Source organism: Terrapene carolina, unplaced genomic scaffold (assembly GCF_002925995.2).
Source record: "Terrapene carolina triunguis isolate 2854851 unplaced genomic scaffold, T_m_triunguis-2.0 Scaffold210, whole genome shotgun sequence".
Taxonomy (NCBI): domain Eukaryota; kingdom Metazoa; phylum Chordata; order Testudines; family Emydidae; genus Terrapene; species Terrapene triunguis.
Window position 1 is genome coordinate 9,200,864 of NW_020664561.1, and position 19,719 is coordinate 9,220,582.

The following is a 19,719-nucleotide window of genomic DNA, read 5'->3' on the forward strand; positions in this document are numbered from 1 at the left end:
ACATTTGTACAGTGCAGTTCGTCCCAAAGGATCCCGCAATATTTTCCAATTAACAAACAGCTATGTAAACTACATGCAGTGAAACCTATGCAAGACACCACCTGTATTAGCCAACCTCTTTTCATAAGAGGCTGCCCCAAGATATTATCCTGAATGTTCCGAGAACAATTCTGCTACAGACTTTATTGGAAAATCATCTCTGTTAAGGAGCTGATTTTTGTCAGTCTCTTGAATGGCTGCCTTAAAGCATGTTTCACTGTATAGGGTTTGCTCCATCCACCACTAAAATGCTGCAATCTCTGGGGTGAACTATGTTTAACAGCACACTGCAACAGTGTACAGCAGCTTAATGTAATAAGTGAGGGACAAATACTATATCCATTTAAACTGCAGGGGAAATTTAGTTAGACCTAATGCCAGGTAGGGCCAACACCTTTACTTGTACTAAAATTGCAACGGGTAGTTAATAATCATGATAATCAGGACTATGGTTTTAAGTATCATCTGAAAGATGTCATCTTGCAGAGCACAGTGCCTGCTAATGATGGGTCAAGACTCTAATTCAGTACTGACTCATAAGGAAGAGTGTCACCTATTGAGTCAACACAATTACCATTTTCTGTATCACCCTAAAAACAACGAGGAGTCCTTGTAGTTTCTAAGGTGCCACAAGGACTCCTCGTTGTTTTTGCTGATACAGACTAACGTGGCTACCACTCTGAAACGTATCACCCTAGGTATTCTTTGTATATGTCTTATTCAAATACTGACCAACCTGTCACTGATGAATTTGTGAGCTTACAGCACCAGATAGCATCATAGCAGGCCATGGTTTCTTATGGTTTTATGGTAGAATTTTTTTCATCTTTTTTTTTTCCTCCTTGAAACCAGCTTCACTGTTTTTATAGGATCAGCCTTCCCTCTGAAGAACTACAAGATGAGTGTCTGGAGTTGGCTTACTTTCCCTCAGGGGATGTTACTGTACCTTGCTCTCCAAACAGCTGCTGTTCAGCTCCCCCCTGAACTTCACAACTGTACCAGCAATGGTCAGAAAATCTCCTTCAGCCACTCATACAAGATTGACCTACCCAAATCATCCCAGATCAAGGTGGAGGCGGACCCGTTGCCGCTCAAAGACGACAGTCATGTGCTGCTTGCTGCTGGGGATGCGGATGAGGAGGAGGAGCAGAATATCATATTCAGGCACAACATCCGAGTTCAGACACCAAGAGGTGACTGTGAAGCTTTGGGACACATCAAAGATCTGCTGGAAAGGATGAAAAAGATGGAGAAAGAAATGATGGTACTAAAGGAGGCCTGCAGTATACAGAGCTGCTGTGGGGGAGTCCAAGGTGTGCAACAAACTGTAATTTATTTATTTTTGTAGTGTGTTCTCTCTAACTCCAGTAGCTTTAATTGTATGTCCCTCTCTGTGCTGTGCTATTCCCTACTGGAAAAGTCCTGGTCAGGCTGGAGCCCAGGTTTCTTACATTGGGGCATGGAAGTCTGATGCATATGGAAAGAGGGTTTAATGGGAGCAATTAGTTTCCTGAGTTTGAGGTGGGAAATCCTGGAGTTCCTGACACAGAGACATCTAAAGTCCATTGAAGCCAATGGAAAGACTCCCATTGACTTCACTGGGCTTTGGGGGGAGCTCAGGTTCCAGAGCTTAGGCTGGAATTCTAGTGTTTATGAGGTGATGGTTTGCTGTGCTCCCCGGTGGTGATGGACAGGGGTAGGAGTGATTTCAAGGGTCCTCACTGGCAAGGAGCTCAGACTCAGCAGAGGGGTGTGGAATTCTGGGGTTTCTGGAAGTGGTTGGGCTTGGATTAAACTCCTACAGATCCAAGATAACTTGATTTCCAATTCCAGGTCTTGAGGGAGTGGAACTCTGGAATCTCCAAGGTGGGGTGGGGCTCAGGTTCCTGGGCTTGGTGGGGAAAGCTGAAGTTCCCAAAATGTGCTAACACGTGTCTTTCAGCTTTGAGAGGAATTCTGGAGTGTCTGAGAAGTCAGGGCATGGAGTTCTTGAGCTTGGGAGAGGAGACATTCTGGAATTCCACATCAGCAGGAGGTGTGGTTGCAGAATTCCTAGGTTTTTTGTTTTGTTTCCAGTCCCAGAATTTTTCATTTTAAAGGAAAATGTTGAGAATTTGTTTGTTTTTCTTTGATAGCTAACTGTCCAAAACAAAGAAGAATGCTCAGGTGATGGTCTCATATGACACTAGTGGGTGCAGCTATAATCAGTCCATTTAGTTTCTCTTTCCTATCAGTGGTTTTGAATAGACCTTCTCTATATCTGTCTACGGCTCTATTTCTAATGCTGTTTTGTCTGCCTCTTTCTCTCCTGCATGCTACCTGGTGATGTCGGCTCTGGGTCCCCAACTGGACAGGTGTCTTGAATTGCAGTGGCCATGGAACTTTCATCCAACAGAGCTGTGGATGTGACTGTGATGAAGGCTGGGAGGGCAGCGATTGCTCCCGCCCCAGCTGCCCCAACAATTGCAACGGCAATGGACGCTGCGTTGATGGCAAATGCATCTGCAGCAAACCCTACGTTGGTGAAGACTGCAGTCAGCGGCTGTGCCCTAAGAACTGCAGTGGCAATGGGATCTGCAACAATGGTGTGTGCCAGTGCTATGAGGAGTTCATGGGAGATGACTGCAGTGAGAAGAGATGCCCCAACGACTGCAGCGGCAACGGTTTCTGTGACAGTGGCGAGTGCTACTGCCACGACGGTTTCATTGGGCTTGACTGCTCCCAGGGTGAGAAGCACCTTCCTTTTATTCCTTTCCTCTGTCTTTTATCCTGGCATGTCCCCTGTGTCCCCCTTCCTTCCTGCCCACTGTGGCATTTGTTTGGTTCCTTCTGCAGCTAACCCCACCCAATATCCATTAGCTGGAGAGGATGCTATCCCCACCCCATAGCCAAAGGTTGGATATGGAGGCTTATAACCAGGGAGGAATGCTAACCAAGCCCATAAATCACTCCTGGGAATAAAGGCAAGGGGGTGAGCTAGGTCTGCCTGCCTGCCTGCTGCAGTCTGCATTGGTTGTGAGTAAGCCAGAGGATTCAGTACAAGCTGTGACCAATGGTATATCAAAACCTTCAATAATCTACTCTGGGCTGAGGCAGTTAGGAATTTAGGATTGGAAGGCACCTTGTAGGTCATAAAGTCCAGTCTCCTGCTGTCTCAGGCAATGTCATCATACAATCCTGTTCATAAACTGATCAAGCTCCATCTTAAATCTAGCTAGGTTGTTTGCTCCAACTGCTGCTGTTGGAAACTCCCATTCGAGAAGCTATTTCTTGTCCTGTATCTGCACCAGGCAGTGGGGGTTGATTGATTAGACCTGAGTGAGCTGACCCGGCTCTCTGCCCAGAGATTCCAACTTGACTGGGCCAGGAGCAGAGCCTCCTTAGTTTAAAGACACTATCGGTGGGGCTCCTTGCTGCAGGATGTCTGCTAAAGTCCTTCTGTAGCTGTACTCAAGGCTCAGTGCACGGCCTTGCTCTTTGGGTCATTAACCTTAGCTTGCATTTGTCTGGTTTTACACAGAATGACAAAGCTGAAAACAGTTTCCATAACCCCCTTCCTTGTGCAGGTCTGCCTTCACTGGAGGGTGTCTACTAGGGAAGGTTTTATGTTGCTGTTGTTTCTCCAAATGTATCTATTAAGTTGAATCTATAGTCTGAGATTTTCAAAGAGGCTAAGGGAGTTAGGTGCTCAAATCCCACTGACTTTCAGTAGGAGTTGTGCACCTCATTCCAATAGGTCTCCTCTGAAATCTCAGCCTCAGTCTCATTCAAGGTCTTTTAGCATAAAAAGTGCCCTAGGAGCCCTAATCAAATAGTGAGTGAATCCCACTCTGGACAACCAGCTCAACCCCAGCTGCCAGTTTGAGGCCTTGCTACCATTACTACTTCCCATCCTTGAAAAGCCTTAATGCCCATAAGAATGGCTCAGTAGCCTAGTCATCCAGTTTGAAATATCTTTAAAATCCCTATAACTGCAAGTTCATATCCCAGCCATGTCAACTCAGCCCTTCAACCTTCTGAGGCAGGTGAATTGAGGACATGCAGATTATTGTAAGTGCTCTGGATCAGCATTAAAGCTCTGATCTTGCTCCTCAAAAACTACATTTGCTCATTGGTTCACCTTGTTTAAAAAATGTGCTAGAGACAAAATTCTCCCCCTATACCAAAACTCTTGACTAACACCTTACCCAATTCAACCCCCAGTCTTTCTTTCCAGGTTCTCTATTTCCCTCTCTGTCTACGATCATTCTGTTCTGTCCACAGAAATGAGCAAGGAGTGCATGCTGTCAGAGGGGCAGCCAGGTCTGTGAAAGTGGCAGTCAGAATTGTCTCTGGTCTCCCAAAGGGGTTGTGGCCCTGCCTCCCAAGGAGAAGGGTCTGAATGCAACCTGGCTTCCTCCTCCCCATGCTGTTGTTGTTGCTGTTGCTCCAGTAGTAGGATGGACACGTTATAAAATTAAAACACGCTATACAATTCATTTTGTATTGTAATTTACGACTAGATCAGCAAGGTCACAAAAAGGAAAAATACTTTTCCTATATCCTGTGTTAAACGATTTATATTTCTGCAGCATCTGCCAAGCTCTCCTCTTCAATGTCATTAAACTGGCTTTTATATTCTGAGAAAGAGACTTCTGGATCCTGAAGGATTACTACCGAGTGCTGCTGTGGTACAGTTTCATCTCTTTGCACACAACAAGACACACTTAATAATTTGTTGTCATTATTACTGGCATATCTGAGCAACTAGAATGTATCTACTCCCCAAAGTGCACAATTATTTGCACTCATTAATTTTTTTTCATTTATGATCAGTAAGAAGCTATGGAGGGAAGTAGATGTTAAACCTCAGATACTGACTTGTGCTCTTTTTGAACATCATCTCATCACTCTATAGAGCACTTTGGGATACCTTAAATAAATGTCAGAGTGGTAGCTGTGGTAGTCTGTATCAGCAAAAAGAACGAGGGGTACTTGTGGCACCTTAGAGACTAACAAATTTATTTGGGCATAGAGACTAACAAATTTATTTGGGCATAAGCTTATGCCCAAATAAATTTGTTAGTCTCTAAGGTGCCACAAGTACTCCTTGTTAAATAAATGTGGCACCTGATTAAAACCAAATTTTTCTATCAAGTTATTGCCTTTGCTTGAAAATCATTGTGTTGGAGCAGAAACAATAGGAATGGTGGAAAGTGGAGGGGGTTTTAAAGAATGAGAAGATGAGACTTTCCAATGGGGCCAGGATTCCTAACAGGCAGATATGTGAGCTTTCAACCCAGCAGTGAATTTAGAAACATGTTGCTGGTTTCCTGCTTGCTTAGGCCATAGGGCCTTAATCTATTTCCTGAGAAGCAACTGGCTAATGGAGAGAGATTTATAATAGTAATTAGAACACAAGATGGACTCTTGGCATCTAGTCACCCAAACCCCATCCATCCTAATACTTCCCTCAGCACTTAATATTGTTTATGTAAAGAATCCTTTCACTGCATACAGTGCAAGTTTGTTTGTTACCAAAGAGGAGGGAAAGGAGGAGGATTTTCAGTGGTTTCTAAGAAAGTGTCCAAAATGCAACACTTGTTTACCTTTCTTGTTTTCATCATGCCATTTCCCTGGACAAATGACTGCAATGTATTGATCAGGCCCCAGAAGGGCTTTGGTTTGTCACGTCTGCCTGGGTGAATGGCTCTAGCTGATCTCAGAATTTGTATTGTTTCTGGATGAGATGGCAGGTGCCTCTGTGTCAACACCTCATCAAAACATGCCGTTGATGAAGCAGAACTGAAAAGCCAGGAAGGGGAAATAGTGACAGCCTGTTGATGTTGCAGCCACCTGGGTTACTATTCCATGTAATTGGCTAATAGAGAACTTTGTTTTCCTGTGCTGGGTCCTTCACTTTAAATGGTGCAGGTGGTACCTGCTCCATCCAAACTGCACTTACATACAGAACAAGATCTATCCTGAGTGTTTGGGGTTATTTTACCACAAGTAAACCCAAATCCCATGTATGTTCCAGGGCAACGAAGGGCCATATTCTGCCCTTGCGTTACATAGCTTCAACTAAAGGCAATGGGAACTGTGTACACGCCTCTAAGGATGGACTTTGGCTAGAGCTGTGGATGAAGTGAGGAGAGATTGCTGGGAAAATAGCCCAATTAGTTTCAAGAGAGAGCCTTTCCCAGTAGGACAAATTACACTACCATCATGTTTAGTGGTTTCATGATTGCTGAAGCAATGTATCTTTTGACCAAATGTGTAAGATGTTATTCCCATCAGAAGGGCTATGGTGTACACTGGATTTGTCAAGATCTGTTTTCTGCAGGGATCAAACTTCTTTTAGTTTTCTTCACTACTGTGATGCTGTCCTCAGGGCACCCACAGCCGCAAACCACTGTGTTACCTCTCTGCCTCAGCAAGAGAGAGCTTTGCTGGAACTGAGACTGTGTGGCTTGGTCTACACTAAACCCCCAAATCGAACTAAGGTACGCAACTTCAGCTACGTGAATAATGTAGCTGAAGTTCGAAGTACCTTAGTTCGAACTTACCTCGGTCCACACGCGGCAGGCAGGCTCCCCGGTTGACTCCGCGGTACTCCTCTCGTCTAGCTGGAGTACCGCAGTCGACGGCGAGCACTTCCTGGTTCGACTTATCGCGTCCAGACAAGACGCGATAAGTCGAACCCAGAACTTTGATTCCCAGCCGCCGAACTAGCGGCTGGGTGTAGACATACCCTGTGTCAGCTCCCTGCCATGCCTGCCTGTCTGTTTCACCAGCAAACTCCCTGAGACTCCGCCAAGCTTAACCTCGCCTTGCAGGTAACAATCAGTGAACCCCATTTCCTGAATTCCCCAGAGACATCTCTGCAGTGTCCAGTCCCTCTCATTGAGCACTCACAGAAATGATTAAGTTCGCTGCCTCCAAAGAGACAGAGCACACACCAGCCTGTTAGTTTAATTGAGAACTCGTACTTAATTCAATATAGCAGCACTGAGATGGTTTTGTAATAAAACAAGGATAAGTTTATTAATAAAGGACGGAGGTTTAAGTGATACTAAGCAAGAGAAAAAGAGACAGGTGTGGTTACAACCAAACCATACATGCTTTCTAGTGACTAAACTTAATTCTAGCAAGTTATAGTCTTTGCCTAAGTAGGTTTCTCACTTATGAGTTACCAGCAGCTCCTGCCCTTCAAGCCATGGGGATCCATTTTTTACAGACTCAGAGGGTGCTGCTGTTCTTTGTTCCTTAAGTGATGGATCACTAAAATGTCTCTAACTAAACTGATTGCTTTGTTTATGTAAATACTCTTTCGTTGTCCTCTGCCAGTAATCAAGCCAGTCAGCCAGGAAAATTCACATTTCTTTGTCTAGGGCAGGCTGGATTTATGCATTGCTTCTGAAACACATTTTAAGAACAGCAACAAAGAGTCCTGTGGCACCTTAAAGACTAACAGATGTATTGGAGCATAAGCTTTCGTGGGTGAATACCCACTTCGTCAGACGCAAAGAACATATTTCCAGCACACACATGTAATTCTTTATGCACAACCCATACATACATCACACAGTGATATTAATGACCAGGGTATCACCAACCTTCATAAAAGATGTTACTTGATACACTTCTTATAGCGCAGTAATAATGTGTACAACCAGTTGATTCAATTGCTTATTATTTGGGGTTCAGGCCCCCTGTTCTCCCTCTGGGGTGTCTGGACTCTGATTGTCACAACTACAGAAGTCAGTTTACATTTGTAGGAATGAAGAAGTCACATGCACTAATTTTAGGGATTATTTGGGCCTTTTAAATAAGTCAGGGATAAGGAGAGAGTTTTCTTTCCTTCTGCAAAATCATCAGAACTCACAGCTTGATAATATATGTTGGGGTTTTTTGTGTGCCAATGTGAGCTTAAGAAGATAGTGGGAAGAATCCAGGAAAATACTGTATTAGATACAGCAAGCAGTATTTATGGCAGTTAGCAACAGGCTACTTGGTGGGGAGAGAGAGGCAAGAAGATCATGCGATTGGGAACCCCAGCTCTGGTTAGTCTAAACTGTGTTTAACAAGTTTTTGCTTGGTCCAAGTAGACCAGACTGACTTTAAAGCATCTTAAACCTACAATAAAGTAACTTTAACAGTGAAGATCTAAAGGTCGGCTTAGTACAATAAAATAAACCCTTAAAACCAGCACATTAATCCTTTGGAATGAACTGTAACACTTGTTTCCCAGCATAGGAAGAGGAACTGAGACAGTCTTGTATAGTGATGGGCCAACCTCAACAGATTCAGAAGTTCAGTTCGGTCGCTGAAAATTCAGCTGTTGCTTATCTGAGCCTATGTGTTATGGAAATCTGAGCAGATGTTCACTATTTCCTGGTTTTGGCTGTGATATGGAATAACACCAAGAAATACCCTGGAGGTATTTCTGCTTTTAGTCCTGGACAAAATCAGGGAGTTCCAAGACATGAAATATAAAAATAAAAAGCCCTACATATATTTAAAAGTTAATCCAGCTTTTTTGATGCTGGAAAAATCATTGGGTGTTTGATTCAAGTTTTGGGAAAGGTTCAAAAAGGTTTGAGGTAAAATTGTCAAAAGTGCCTAAGTCTTATTGCATTGACTAAGTGTCTAAGACATTCTTAAAAGTGGAACTTAGGCTCCTCAGTACTGTAAGCTCTTCTGAAAAGTTTACCCCAGCCTTATTTTATCTGAACTGGTGGTTTCTTCCTCCTTCCTTGGAAAGGAGCTGATAGTATCTCTTTAATATCTACTGTGTAAAATAGAGTTTACAGTTATAAAAAAGAGTGTATAAAAATTTACTAACTGAAAAGCATGAGAATGGTTAGTTTTCTGAATCCTTCAGAAAGGTATAAAAATATACTGCAAAAATTTGAGTTAATTAAGGCTGGATCCTGTTGAGTGTCTGTCACCATTATTTGCTATCACTTGTCACTTTCTGTAAACTTGGTGGGATCGGGTGTCCTTACAGTGTAAATTGACTGTCAAAGAGCAAGTGTGGGATTTACTCAGCTCAAGATGTGATAGAACTCAAACTGTTACTGAGAAGGTTCTCTCTGACCTGAGGTGCATCAAATATTGAGCAGGATTTCTGCGGAAACTGTGAAGGCACAGGGTCTGTGCCCAATGGATAGAGAATTGTTATTGATGCAAGGGGAGCAGGAGACCCAAAAATATTGACTTAATGAAACAACCAAACTAGAGATTCTGGATTTTTATTTCTCTCATGCATATACACATACGTGCATTCCGACATACTCATTTATATACATACGTGCAGTCTGGTGCACTTGTTCTTTCTCCCCCATATGCGGACTTTCTCTTTCATGCTCCCTCGCATCTGAACTTCTCTCTACTCCCTTGAAATCACTTTTCCAGTAAGCAGTTAGTTCCTGCAGTACAGGGCCGCCCGGGGAGGGGGGGGGGGCAAGTGGGGCAATTTGCCCCGGGCCCCACAGGGGCCCCCATGAGAGTTTTTCGGGGCTCCTGGAACGGGGTCCTTCACTCGCTCCCGGGGCCCCGGAAAACTCTTGCGTGGCCCGGGCCCCCGGAACTTCTTCCGCTCCGGGTCTTCGGGGGCAATTCGGCGGCAGGGGGTCCTTCCGCCCTGGGACCCGCCGCCAAAGTGCCCCGATGACCCATGGCAGGGGGTCCTTCCGCCCCGGGACCCGCTGCCGAAGTGCCCCGATGACCCACGGCGGGGGGTCCTTCCGCCCCGGGACCCGCCGCCGAAGTGCCAGGTCTTCGGCGGCAATTTGGCGGCAAAGACTCCAGGCCCCCTGAATCCTCTGGGCGGCCCTGCTGCAGTAGCCGCCTGTGACTGTCTTTCACTGTGCGACTGGCAGCTGTAACTCATCCCTGTGTTTGACCTCCTTCCAGCAGTAGCAGTGGAAGACACTGCATTGAAAGTGCCTGGCTTACCTTCAGAACTGCAGTTTCAGCTTTTTGTAAGTGACTGATGAGCAATTGTAGAGTGAGGAGAGTTCTGATGTTTAGCTGCTGAGATAGCTAGGTAGTCTTTCTGAGGTTCAGGATCAAATGTTGTGAGAAGCATTAAGGCCCGTTTTTGCTGCCGCTCGAATTCTGTGATGAAATCATTCCCCAGCTGTAGTTGAACTTTGCAGTACTATTGCAGAGTTACTGCTTTGGGTGCCAGTGAAAATGTAGGCCATGGATTGGAACACCAGAGCACTGCCTTTGGAGGATAACCTGCTACCAGCTATCTCCAGTGTAGAACACTGAGATGTGCTGCCCTTCCTAGAGTTCTGTTCCTGCTCCCAGATCTACAGGACAGTCTTGATCTTCCTGGGTCTATACTATGTCTTACAAGCCTCTTTGACTAGGCAATTAGAGGGTCCTGCACTTATTCTGGATGTTGTAACATCAGTATAGAATTATTTAATGCCACAGAACAAGAATGATGAAATGGCAACTGCACCAGTCCAGCCAAGCAAGGAGGAGCGTCTTTCCTCGACAGACACACCTGGTGCCATGGGTGACACTGAGAGTGTTAAGGAGGTTGTTTCTTGGCATTCTTTTGATGATTGACATGTCTGCTACAACGTGGTGCTAAGTATACCTAGTTTATTGCAGTGCTGAGTGTTCTCAATTCCCATTGGCCACTGCAACTTTGTGGATATTTCTTTGTGGATAAGCAGAGGACTTCAGCCTCCAGGGCTGTCTATGTAGTCCTGTTCACCAGCAGTTCATTCATTGTATAAATGCAAAATATGGCCCTGATCCAAAGCCCATTGAAGTCAATGGAAAAACGCTCATTGACTTCAGTGGACTTTGGACTATGCCCCAAGATGAGATATCAGTCTTATAATTTCTTCTCCTTTTTTCCTGTAGTCATTGCTCCTCAGAATGTGCAGCTGCTGAAGACCACGGACGATTCCTTGACCTTCAGCTGGGATCAGGTGCTCGGTGTGGATTATTACCTCCTCAGCTATTATCCAATAGGGCACGAGGCCTCTGCAGTACAAATCCGAGTGCCAAAAGGACAGCTCAGCTATGAGATCCCGGGCCTTCGCCCTAGCACAAAGTATCAGATCACACTTCGTTATGTGAAGAAGGGGATTTCCAGTAACCCAGAACACCTACAAGCAAGGACAGGTGGGAGCACTCCTTAACCCTTTCCTCCAAAAAAGGATTTGCTGGTCTTCAAAGTCAGGTTCAAACTATAGGGAGAGCAAACTTCTAGGGTTTGAGGGTGTATGGCACTTCACTCGACTTCCTGTCTGAGCTTTTGGAAAGGCCCATTCTATAAGCCTTTCTTCTCCCATTTAAAGATGTTTTTCCCAAAAGGTTTTTTGGGATGAATTTCCCATCTCCCCCAAAGTCCCAGCCATTGTTCCCTGCTTCTGAATTCAAGGGAGTTCACAGTGCTGGGACCAGTGTACTCTCTGACTCCAGGAAGCAGGAATGTTTCACTGTCTGCTGTCTGGAGTGGCTCACGACCGTGAGTGCCTACCTCAGGACAGACACCCCAAATTGATGGTATGTTCTATAATTTGATTTCACTGACCTAGTAACAAATGTGAACTCCTGGATCACTATAACAGTCTTACCAAGGAGTCACAGACAGTCCCCTTAGACTCTCCCATCTATCTTGCTACCCAGGAAATCTGAACTTGGTGATAAGTGGTCACTTACACCAAAAATCATGGAATGTTCAGTTTGCTCCCAGTCCCAAGAGACCAGTCTCTTATCCCAGATCAATTTGCATCTGAGATCTCACGCCAAAGACAACGCCTGTAGCCAATCCTGTAATAAATTAACTAAAGTTTTATTAACTAGGAAAAAGAAATGAGAGAATTATTTACAGGTTAAAGCAAGCAAACATATACATGCAAATGAGTTACTATCTATGGTTTCTAAAGATGACAGAGATGTAGTAATCTGTCAATTCAATGTGTCTTTCAGGGCAGACCCAGGGGTAACCCCTGGGGATCTCTGTCTTAGTTTAGGTTTCAGAGTGGTAGCCGTGTTAGTCTGTATCAGCAAAAACAATGAGGAGTCCTTGTGGCACCTTAGAGACTAACACTTTTATTTGGGCATAAGCTTTCGTGGGCTAAAATCCACTTCATCGGATGCATGGAGTGGAAAATACTGAGGCAGGTATAAATACACAGCACATGAAAAGTGGGAGTTGCCTTACCAAGGTGGGGGGTCAGTGCTAACGAGCCAATTCAATTATAGCCCAATTCAATTATAGCTATAGATTAGCCCACTTCCACCTTAATTGAATTGGCTCGTTAGTACTGACCCCCAACTTGGTAAGGCAACTCCCATCTTTTCATGTGTTGTGTATTTATACCTGCCTACTATATTTTCCACTCCATGCATCCGATGAAGTGGGTTTTAGCCCACGAAAGCTTATGCCCAAATAAATGTGTTAGTCTCTAAGGTGCCACAAGGAGTCCTTATTGTTTTTGGCTTAGTTTAGTATCTTTGGCCCTGTGAAAATTCAAACAGCAAAGGAGGAACAATTTTTTGTGACCCTGTTTTATATTTTACATTTCGTCTTGTAGTCCATGAGACGAGCTCCCTTGCACATGACATTTCCAAGGCATGATAGGCCCATTCACCAATCCTTTGTATTGTGATATTCATTAATGGCCTGTTTAATCTTGAGGATTCCTGTGCCTGAGTTCACAAGTTCAGAGCAAACATTTTCAAAGTTATAAAGTGAAACTTAAGTGTTTCCTGATAGCATGGAATACTGATATTACAAGTGTGATGAATGCATGCAGCAATTTACAAGCTTTCCATAGAGTCTAAACACTTACTACATTCTTATAAGGCTGCTACCTATTTTGAACAAAATTAACATAAGATGAGCTGATTTGGTTTCCAGCTATGAGTTTGCCAGCTCTTAACTAACACTTATGACCTTGGCCAGATCTGGCACTTGGTTTACCACCATCACAGACACATCTCGCGCCTCCCCCCGCCCCCTTCATTGTCTTCCTGACAATCTCAAATGCCCTGCTGGCCTTCAGAATTCTCCATGGACTCTTTCCACCTGACCCCTCTGAACTTATATTGACCTATAACCCTGCCCGCTCTCTCCACTCCACCAATCTCTGCCTGAGCTCTCTTGCCTCATATATACTTCCCCACGTCACTCTTTTGATCTTAGCCTTCTCTCTGCTCCCTCCCTGCAGTTGGAGGTAGAGGAATTTGCTTTTTAATTTGTGCCATCCTCTCTCCAAGAAATTGCAGCTCCTTACTCTCTGAGAACCATCCATTTGAATGGACACAGAAGGGTTTCAAAGAAGGAGAATGTAATTACCAGGTGGGATTTGGCTAGGGGATGAGAGGTACTACCTAGGCTGTACACCATGCTATGAAGATCCTTAAAGAGTGCAAGTAGTCAGGACTTCACTTGTACGTATGGCAATGCCAGGTGCACAGCACTTCCTAACGTCACTCTGGAGTGTTGTAGCATTATGGGGGCCATTTGGGGAAAAAATCCGTCTGGGGATTGGTCCTGCTTTGAGCAGGGGGGTGGTCTAGATGACCTCCTGAGGTCCCTTCCAACCCTAATATTCTATGATTATGGGCTCAGAGGGCAGAGTGCCAGTTTTGAATTGTCAGCACCACTCCCTGCAGTAGCTATGTTTTCCTCAGGCATCTCTGGGCCATACCTGAACTAGTCTCACCCTACTTAGGTGATGAGATCTTCACACTGTGCTACCTCAATGCCCTTGTTAAAGCCAGTAAAGGGTTGGATTATGGGGAGTGTGTATTTATTTGTAACAGAACACATAGGAGCCGGAGTCCTCTATGGCTGGGATAGAGCTTTACAGTGAGTAAAGTCAGGCCTGTTGAAAGAATAATTGCATTCTGCCTAGTTAACAACCCTTCAGTTCATCTGAGAAATTGTACCTGGTTTTGAGGCCTGAGACCCCTGGTGGAGGTAGTTTGGCTCTTTCCTGTCTTGTGTGCATACATGGAGGAGAGGTGGCTTTGGTGCTGCTGAAATGATAATGTGCTGCTTGCTCATCACCCTCCCCACTCTGTCTTCCTTAGCCCTATCTGCAGTTAGCGCTGCCTGGGTGACAGAGGAGATGGAGGACTCGCTGGAAGTGGAGTGGGAGAACCCCCCAACAGAACCAGACTATTTTAAACTGAGGTTCAGCTCACCGCAAGGGCAGGAGAAGGAGGTGGTGGTGCCTAAAAGCAGTGACCCCAAGAGCAGATACATCATCAGCGGTAAGTGATTGGGTATAGCCAGACGGGACGTGGCCAGGGAGAAATGGGGAGAGACAGACACAAGAGAGAGGTTGACTCTTGAACCATAACCTGAGAAGAGCATCTCTTTTGTTTCTGTGTGGCTGATGCTCGGAGCAGACACAGACAGTTAGCAGAACTCTTTCACTTCATGCCCAGGCTGCTGCTGTGAGACACCTACAATGCACCCCCTCCCCCCAAAACACCCAGATGAGCCTTCATCCATGAACCTTGTAGTACATAGATGAAAGTCTGCCAGGTTAACCACCTCTAGCACCTACTGGCCAAGCTAAGAGGAAGAGAGCCAAGGGTTTCTCTTACAATATATCTCACTGTCACGTTAGTTTGAAACTATACTGAGTTCCCTTCAGCACATATGTTCGCTGATGAGGGAGCGGGGCTGGAATTTAACTGGCAGAACCCCAGGATAGGACCCATTTCCATTCAATCTGATCTCAAATCACGAGAGATTCTGAGACTCCTTTTTGAATGACCAGAGCACTTTTTTAGCTTGCTCTTGTAGCAAAAGAGGAGGTATTATTTACTTCTTGTCTGGCCCGGAGTCTCACTTTCAATATTGCCAAACATATGGGGCAGATCCTCAGCTGGTGTACACTGGCATAACTCCATTGAATTCAGTGATTTACACCAGCTGTGAATCTGGCTCTTCAGCTTTACTTGCATCTTTGCACCAAGTCCAGCACTTGTTCACATCTTCACAGGTAGCCACCATGAGTATATTCTGTGAGTGAGTGGGTTGAAGGGTGATACCGGACATCACATGGAAAAGCTCCCCATGTGGTATGGATAGTAAATGTCAATGTACGTTCATTCAACTTTAATTCTACCCTCATATAAATAAAATTTACTCTCTCATTTCAGACCTGGGAACACTAAGGATGGGTAAAATGGAAATCCCCACAATTTATGACCAGTATGGCCTGTAGAGATGAGCCTAAACCAAAACATCACATTCACATATTCTCCAAACAAGAAGTACAAATCCCAGTCCCACAACTCAAACTCCTCTGTAATGTAAAATCAGAGAGCAGAAGATGCAATTTCTCTAAGAAAATGTTTATGTACTTTATTCCCTAATTGTTGGGACTGTTCCTTTGTTTTCTTATAGGCCTGAAGCCTGGCACAGAGTATAAGATCATTATCATATCTGTGAAGGATGAGATTGAAGGAAAACCATCTATAGTGAATGGCCGCACTGGTATGTATCCAGAAGTCCCAAGGAGGATCAAGCTCCATTGTGCTCAGTGCTGTACAGACACAAAGGGATACAAGGTCCGTAGGTGATGATGCTTGTTTTGAGTTGATTCATGTTTTCAAGCTTCTCTCCACAAACATGAGGGTTAGAAACTTAAAAAACAAACAAAAAACAAAATAACCCAACTTGAAATTCTCAGGTAATCACCAGACTGTGGGAGCTGGGGCTTTAATACAAACACTAAATATCATGAGACTCAGCAACACTGCATTGTAACTTACTATGTAAAATATCATCAGTCCAGATGAGCGTGTGGGTTATAGGTGGGAGGTGAGGACCAGCAGCAAGGGGAAGCAACTGGGATGTATGGATGGTGGAGAGAGGGCTGGGTCCTCTTCTCAGAGGAGTGAGGAAGGCATATAGAGGGGATGTTGCTCTGGTCACCACACTGTGCGGAGGACAGATAGCTGGCCAGGCCAGGTCCTCTGACAGCCAGTAATCAAATGCTGCATGCAGACAGCAGGGCAATTCTGTCTTATTCTCACTCTGACTGCATTTGTTTCTCATCTGTGAGATGGGAATCCAGGATTCCCCCACTACTGGAAACCTGCAGATCCCCAAATAGAATCATCATTCCGTCCTTCCCACATCTCTTCTCTGTTAATGGCATAGGTGGGTGGGTGTGGCACTGCTGAGGTCTCTTTAGTTGGCCGTTGCCTGGCCGGAGTCTGCTGGGCTTTTCTTTTGATCAGAGCTCTTGTTTACTCTTGACATCTGATTCCAGTTACCCTTGGAAGGAAGTGGGGTTGGGAAGCACTGCTGCCTTTGGAACACGATGGCTCCATCTGTCATCTGTGTTTTCAAACATTGTGAACACATAGATTCCGTCTCATTTTTAGCGGTTATTACTTGAACGCCCTCTGCTTTGCATAGGACCATTCTAGTGCTGCACAGCCTCAAGGCTTTTCATGAACGTATTAATTCCTCTAATATTTTCCCCTTGTTCTCTTCAGTGTGACCAAATCAGCCAATTCATAGAAGTTTAAGGGAATTTGTAGAACATAAGTGCAACACAGCTGCATAAAGTGTGCTGCCTGGAATGCCAGCTGTGTAGTGGTTTTGTGGAACAAGAGCTCCTTTGGGAGAGACCCACCCAGGTTGGTTAGCTGCACAGATGCTGCCCAGTACATGAGTTGTTTGCATAGCCTCTCCCAACGCTCCAGAGTTAGTACCAGAGAAGGGGTGAAGAAGACCATCCTCCATTGCCAGCACTGCGTACAGTTCCCCAGTAAAGGACATCTCAGATGTTAAAGTGATCTTAAACTAGGTCTCCGAAAGCATTAACAAAACGCATAATAAGATCCAGTGGCTGGAAGCTGAAGTTAGACAAATGGAGACTGGAATTAAGGTGCAAAATGTTAAGCGAGGCTAATCATTGGAGCAACTCACCTAGGGGATTCTCCATCACTTGAACTTTTTGTATCAAAACTAGATATCTTTTTCTAAAGGAGATGCTGTAGCTCAACCAGAAATTACTGGGTGAAGTTCCTTGGCCTGGGTGGTTCAGGAGCTCAAACTAGATAATCACGATGGTGCTTTTTGACCTGAAAATCTATGAATTATTCAATATTCAAGGCTACCATTTTTCCTTTAAGATGGTTCTCCTGCCATCTCTGGATCATTAAAAAGAACAGGAGTACGTGTGGCACCTTAGAGACTAACAAATTTATTAGAGCATAAGCTTTCGTGGGCTACAACCCACTTCTTCGGATCATTCTCTCTCCTCCCTTCTCCATGGTAGTGTGCGAAGAGGCCAAGGGGTCACTGGGATGCTTTAATGGCGAATACTAAAGGGTCCCTGTGTCAGGCACTTAGTAAGTGGACTAGTCCATTCCTCTGAGTATAAAGCTGGGAACCAGGAACTCCTGATATTGACTCCTGTGTCTTTGGGAAGTCATTTAGCCCTTCTCTCTCGCTGTCCTCATCCGCAGATAACAATACTTGCCTCTGGGGTGCTATTGTGAGGATGGATGAGTTATTGCTGGTAAAGTAATTTGAAAATGAAATGTACTGAGTATTATTATTCTCCCCAAATTTCAGTTCTCTTGAAATGGTATCAGCCTAGTAAAGAGTGCCTCCTGGATTCAAAACAGCTATTTAAAAGATAATTCTGCCATTTTGTCCACAGATAATGTATTTCAAGTTTTTAAAAGCCACCATATTTGTAGGACCCACCAGTAATACACTCTGAGCCCTGCTCTCTGGCTTTGCACCAGGATTTAACTCACTAATTGTATTCTCAGAGCTATCTGCCCTCCTGCTGACCAGACCAGAAAGTAAACCAAATAAAGCTAGGTTTGTCTCTGCATTGTCAGGAAGAGAATTAATGTTTGCCAAGTAGAAGATAATAAAATTGGATGATGGAAAATACTTTCAAACTCTTGAAAGGGTTTGCTGAGCACTGTAGAGTAAAAGAAATGCAGAAATGCTACACACGATAAGGAATGTGACTGTTGGGATCTGGTGGAATATTGCTCGGGGAGTCTTTTAACATTGCACTTTCAAACGCTCTTTTAAAGGAATAGACAGCCCAACTAACCTGGAGACCGACCAAGTGACAGAGGACACAGCTACCATCTCCTGGAACAGGGTCCAGGCTCCCATTGACAGATACATGGTGAGCTACACCTCAGCTGATGGGGACACCAGAGAGAGAGCTGTAGGGAAAGACCAGAATACCACTACCCTGATGGGTCTGAAGCCAGGCATGGAGTACGTGATCTACATCTGGGCTGAGAAGGAAGGCCTGCAGAGCAAGAGAGCCAACACTAAAACTGAGACAGGTAACTAATGGCAGAGGAAAAAATGTGGAGCCTGATCATGACCTCACACCAGTTTGTCAACTCCATGGACTTCACTGAAGTTACTCCTGATCTACACTGGTATTAGTGAGACAAGAATCTGTCCTGTAAATTGTAATTCTCACTGGTAGGCTGAACTGGCCTTTAGTTGTGAAAATGGAGCCTTTTAATTGACCAGGGGCTTGGACAAGATGGCCTCCTGAGGTCCCTTCCAACCCTGATATTCTATGATTCTATTCTATTCTATGATTATAATCACAAGTGCTTGTAGAGATCCCTATTCACAGATGCTAGTCATTAATATCAGTACAATGGAGGTCATTCAATTAGTAAAACAGCCATCATCAAGGCCTCTCAGTCGACTGAACATGGAGTTAATGACTTGCCTTCAGAATGCCACAAACAAGCTCAGAAACCTTCCCTAGGTCACCATTCTGACCTTTCCAAGAACTATCCTGAGAGTAAGACATTGAGGGATAACTGGTGTAAGGGCTGCTCTCCCTGTGGTTTGGTGGCTGCTCACTGCACTGGGGCTTAGCACATCTGGCACCAGTGGGATGTGGGTTTTTTTTAACGGAACTGATATAGTTGCACTCAGGGTAGATGGAGGGTAGCAGCCAGTCCCTAAGAGGGCTTTTTCCTGTGTGCTAATTCATGTAGGAGCTTTGCTGTTGGCCTAAGAAACAGTATCCTCTTCACAGCTGTGGAAGGGGGAAGGACCATGAAAAGTGGGGAAGGACTGATGGGTCTCTCCTAATGAAGTATTGGGGAGAATCCTCACTGTATCTCTCCACTGTTAAACCTTCTCTAAAAGAAATTGACAGCCCAACAAACCTGGTGACGGACCGAGTGACAGAGGACACAGCTACCGTCTCCTGGAATGAGGTGCAGGCTCCCATAGACAGATACATGGTAAGCTACACCTCAGTTGATGAGGACACCAGAGAGAGAGCCGTGGGGAAAGACCAGAGCACCATCACCCTGACAGGTCTGAAGCCAGGCATGGAGTACATCATCTACATCTGGGCTGAGAAGGGAGGCCAGCAGAGCAAGACGGCAAACACTAAAGCTGTGACAGGTAATCAGGGGAATCTTTGGGATGTGATACTAGCTAACAGCATATCACAAACTGCTCCCTGAAGATTAGCTGTGTTTTGTTCTGTTTTCTTCCAGCTTATTGCACAGTGTACATTATAGAACAATTTGTCATGTGGCCAAACATGGCATAGGTACATACATGCTACAGGCCATTCCAAGATTGAGATTTAGGACTTACCCCCACTCCCATTTACTCAATTGCAAAATTTCATTGACTTTAATGGGGTGCTTGACTGGTTCCATAAT

At 44.8% G+C, this 19,719-nt stretch overlaps 1 protein-coding gene across 1 annotated transcript in view; it reads left to right on the forward strand.

Moving 5' to 3' along the window:
* Positions 1-937: 937 nt before the first annotated feature.
* LOC113407293 (tenascin-N-like) overlaps positions 938-19,719 on the forward strand; it is a 39,252-nt gene continuing 20,470 nt past the window's right edge. Inside the window, exons 1-7 of the mRNA XM_026655627.1 lie at positions 938-1,352; positions 2,394-2,765; positions 10,912-11,175; positions 14,098-14,280; positions 15,428-15,517; positions 18,094-18,357; positions 19,190-19,453. Coding sequence (XP_026511412.1) covers positions 938-1,352; positions 2,394-2,765; positions 10,912-11,175; positions 14,098-14,280; positions 15,428-15,517; positions 18,094-18,357; positions 19,190-19,453 — 1,852 coding nt within the window. The remainder of the gene's footprint in view (positions 1,353-2,393; positions 2,766-10,911; positions 11,176-14,097; positions 14,281-15,427; positions 15,518-18,093; positions 18,358-19,189; positions 19,454-19,719) is intronic.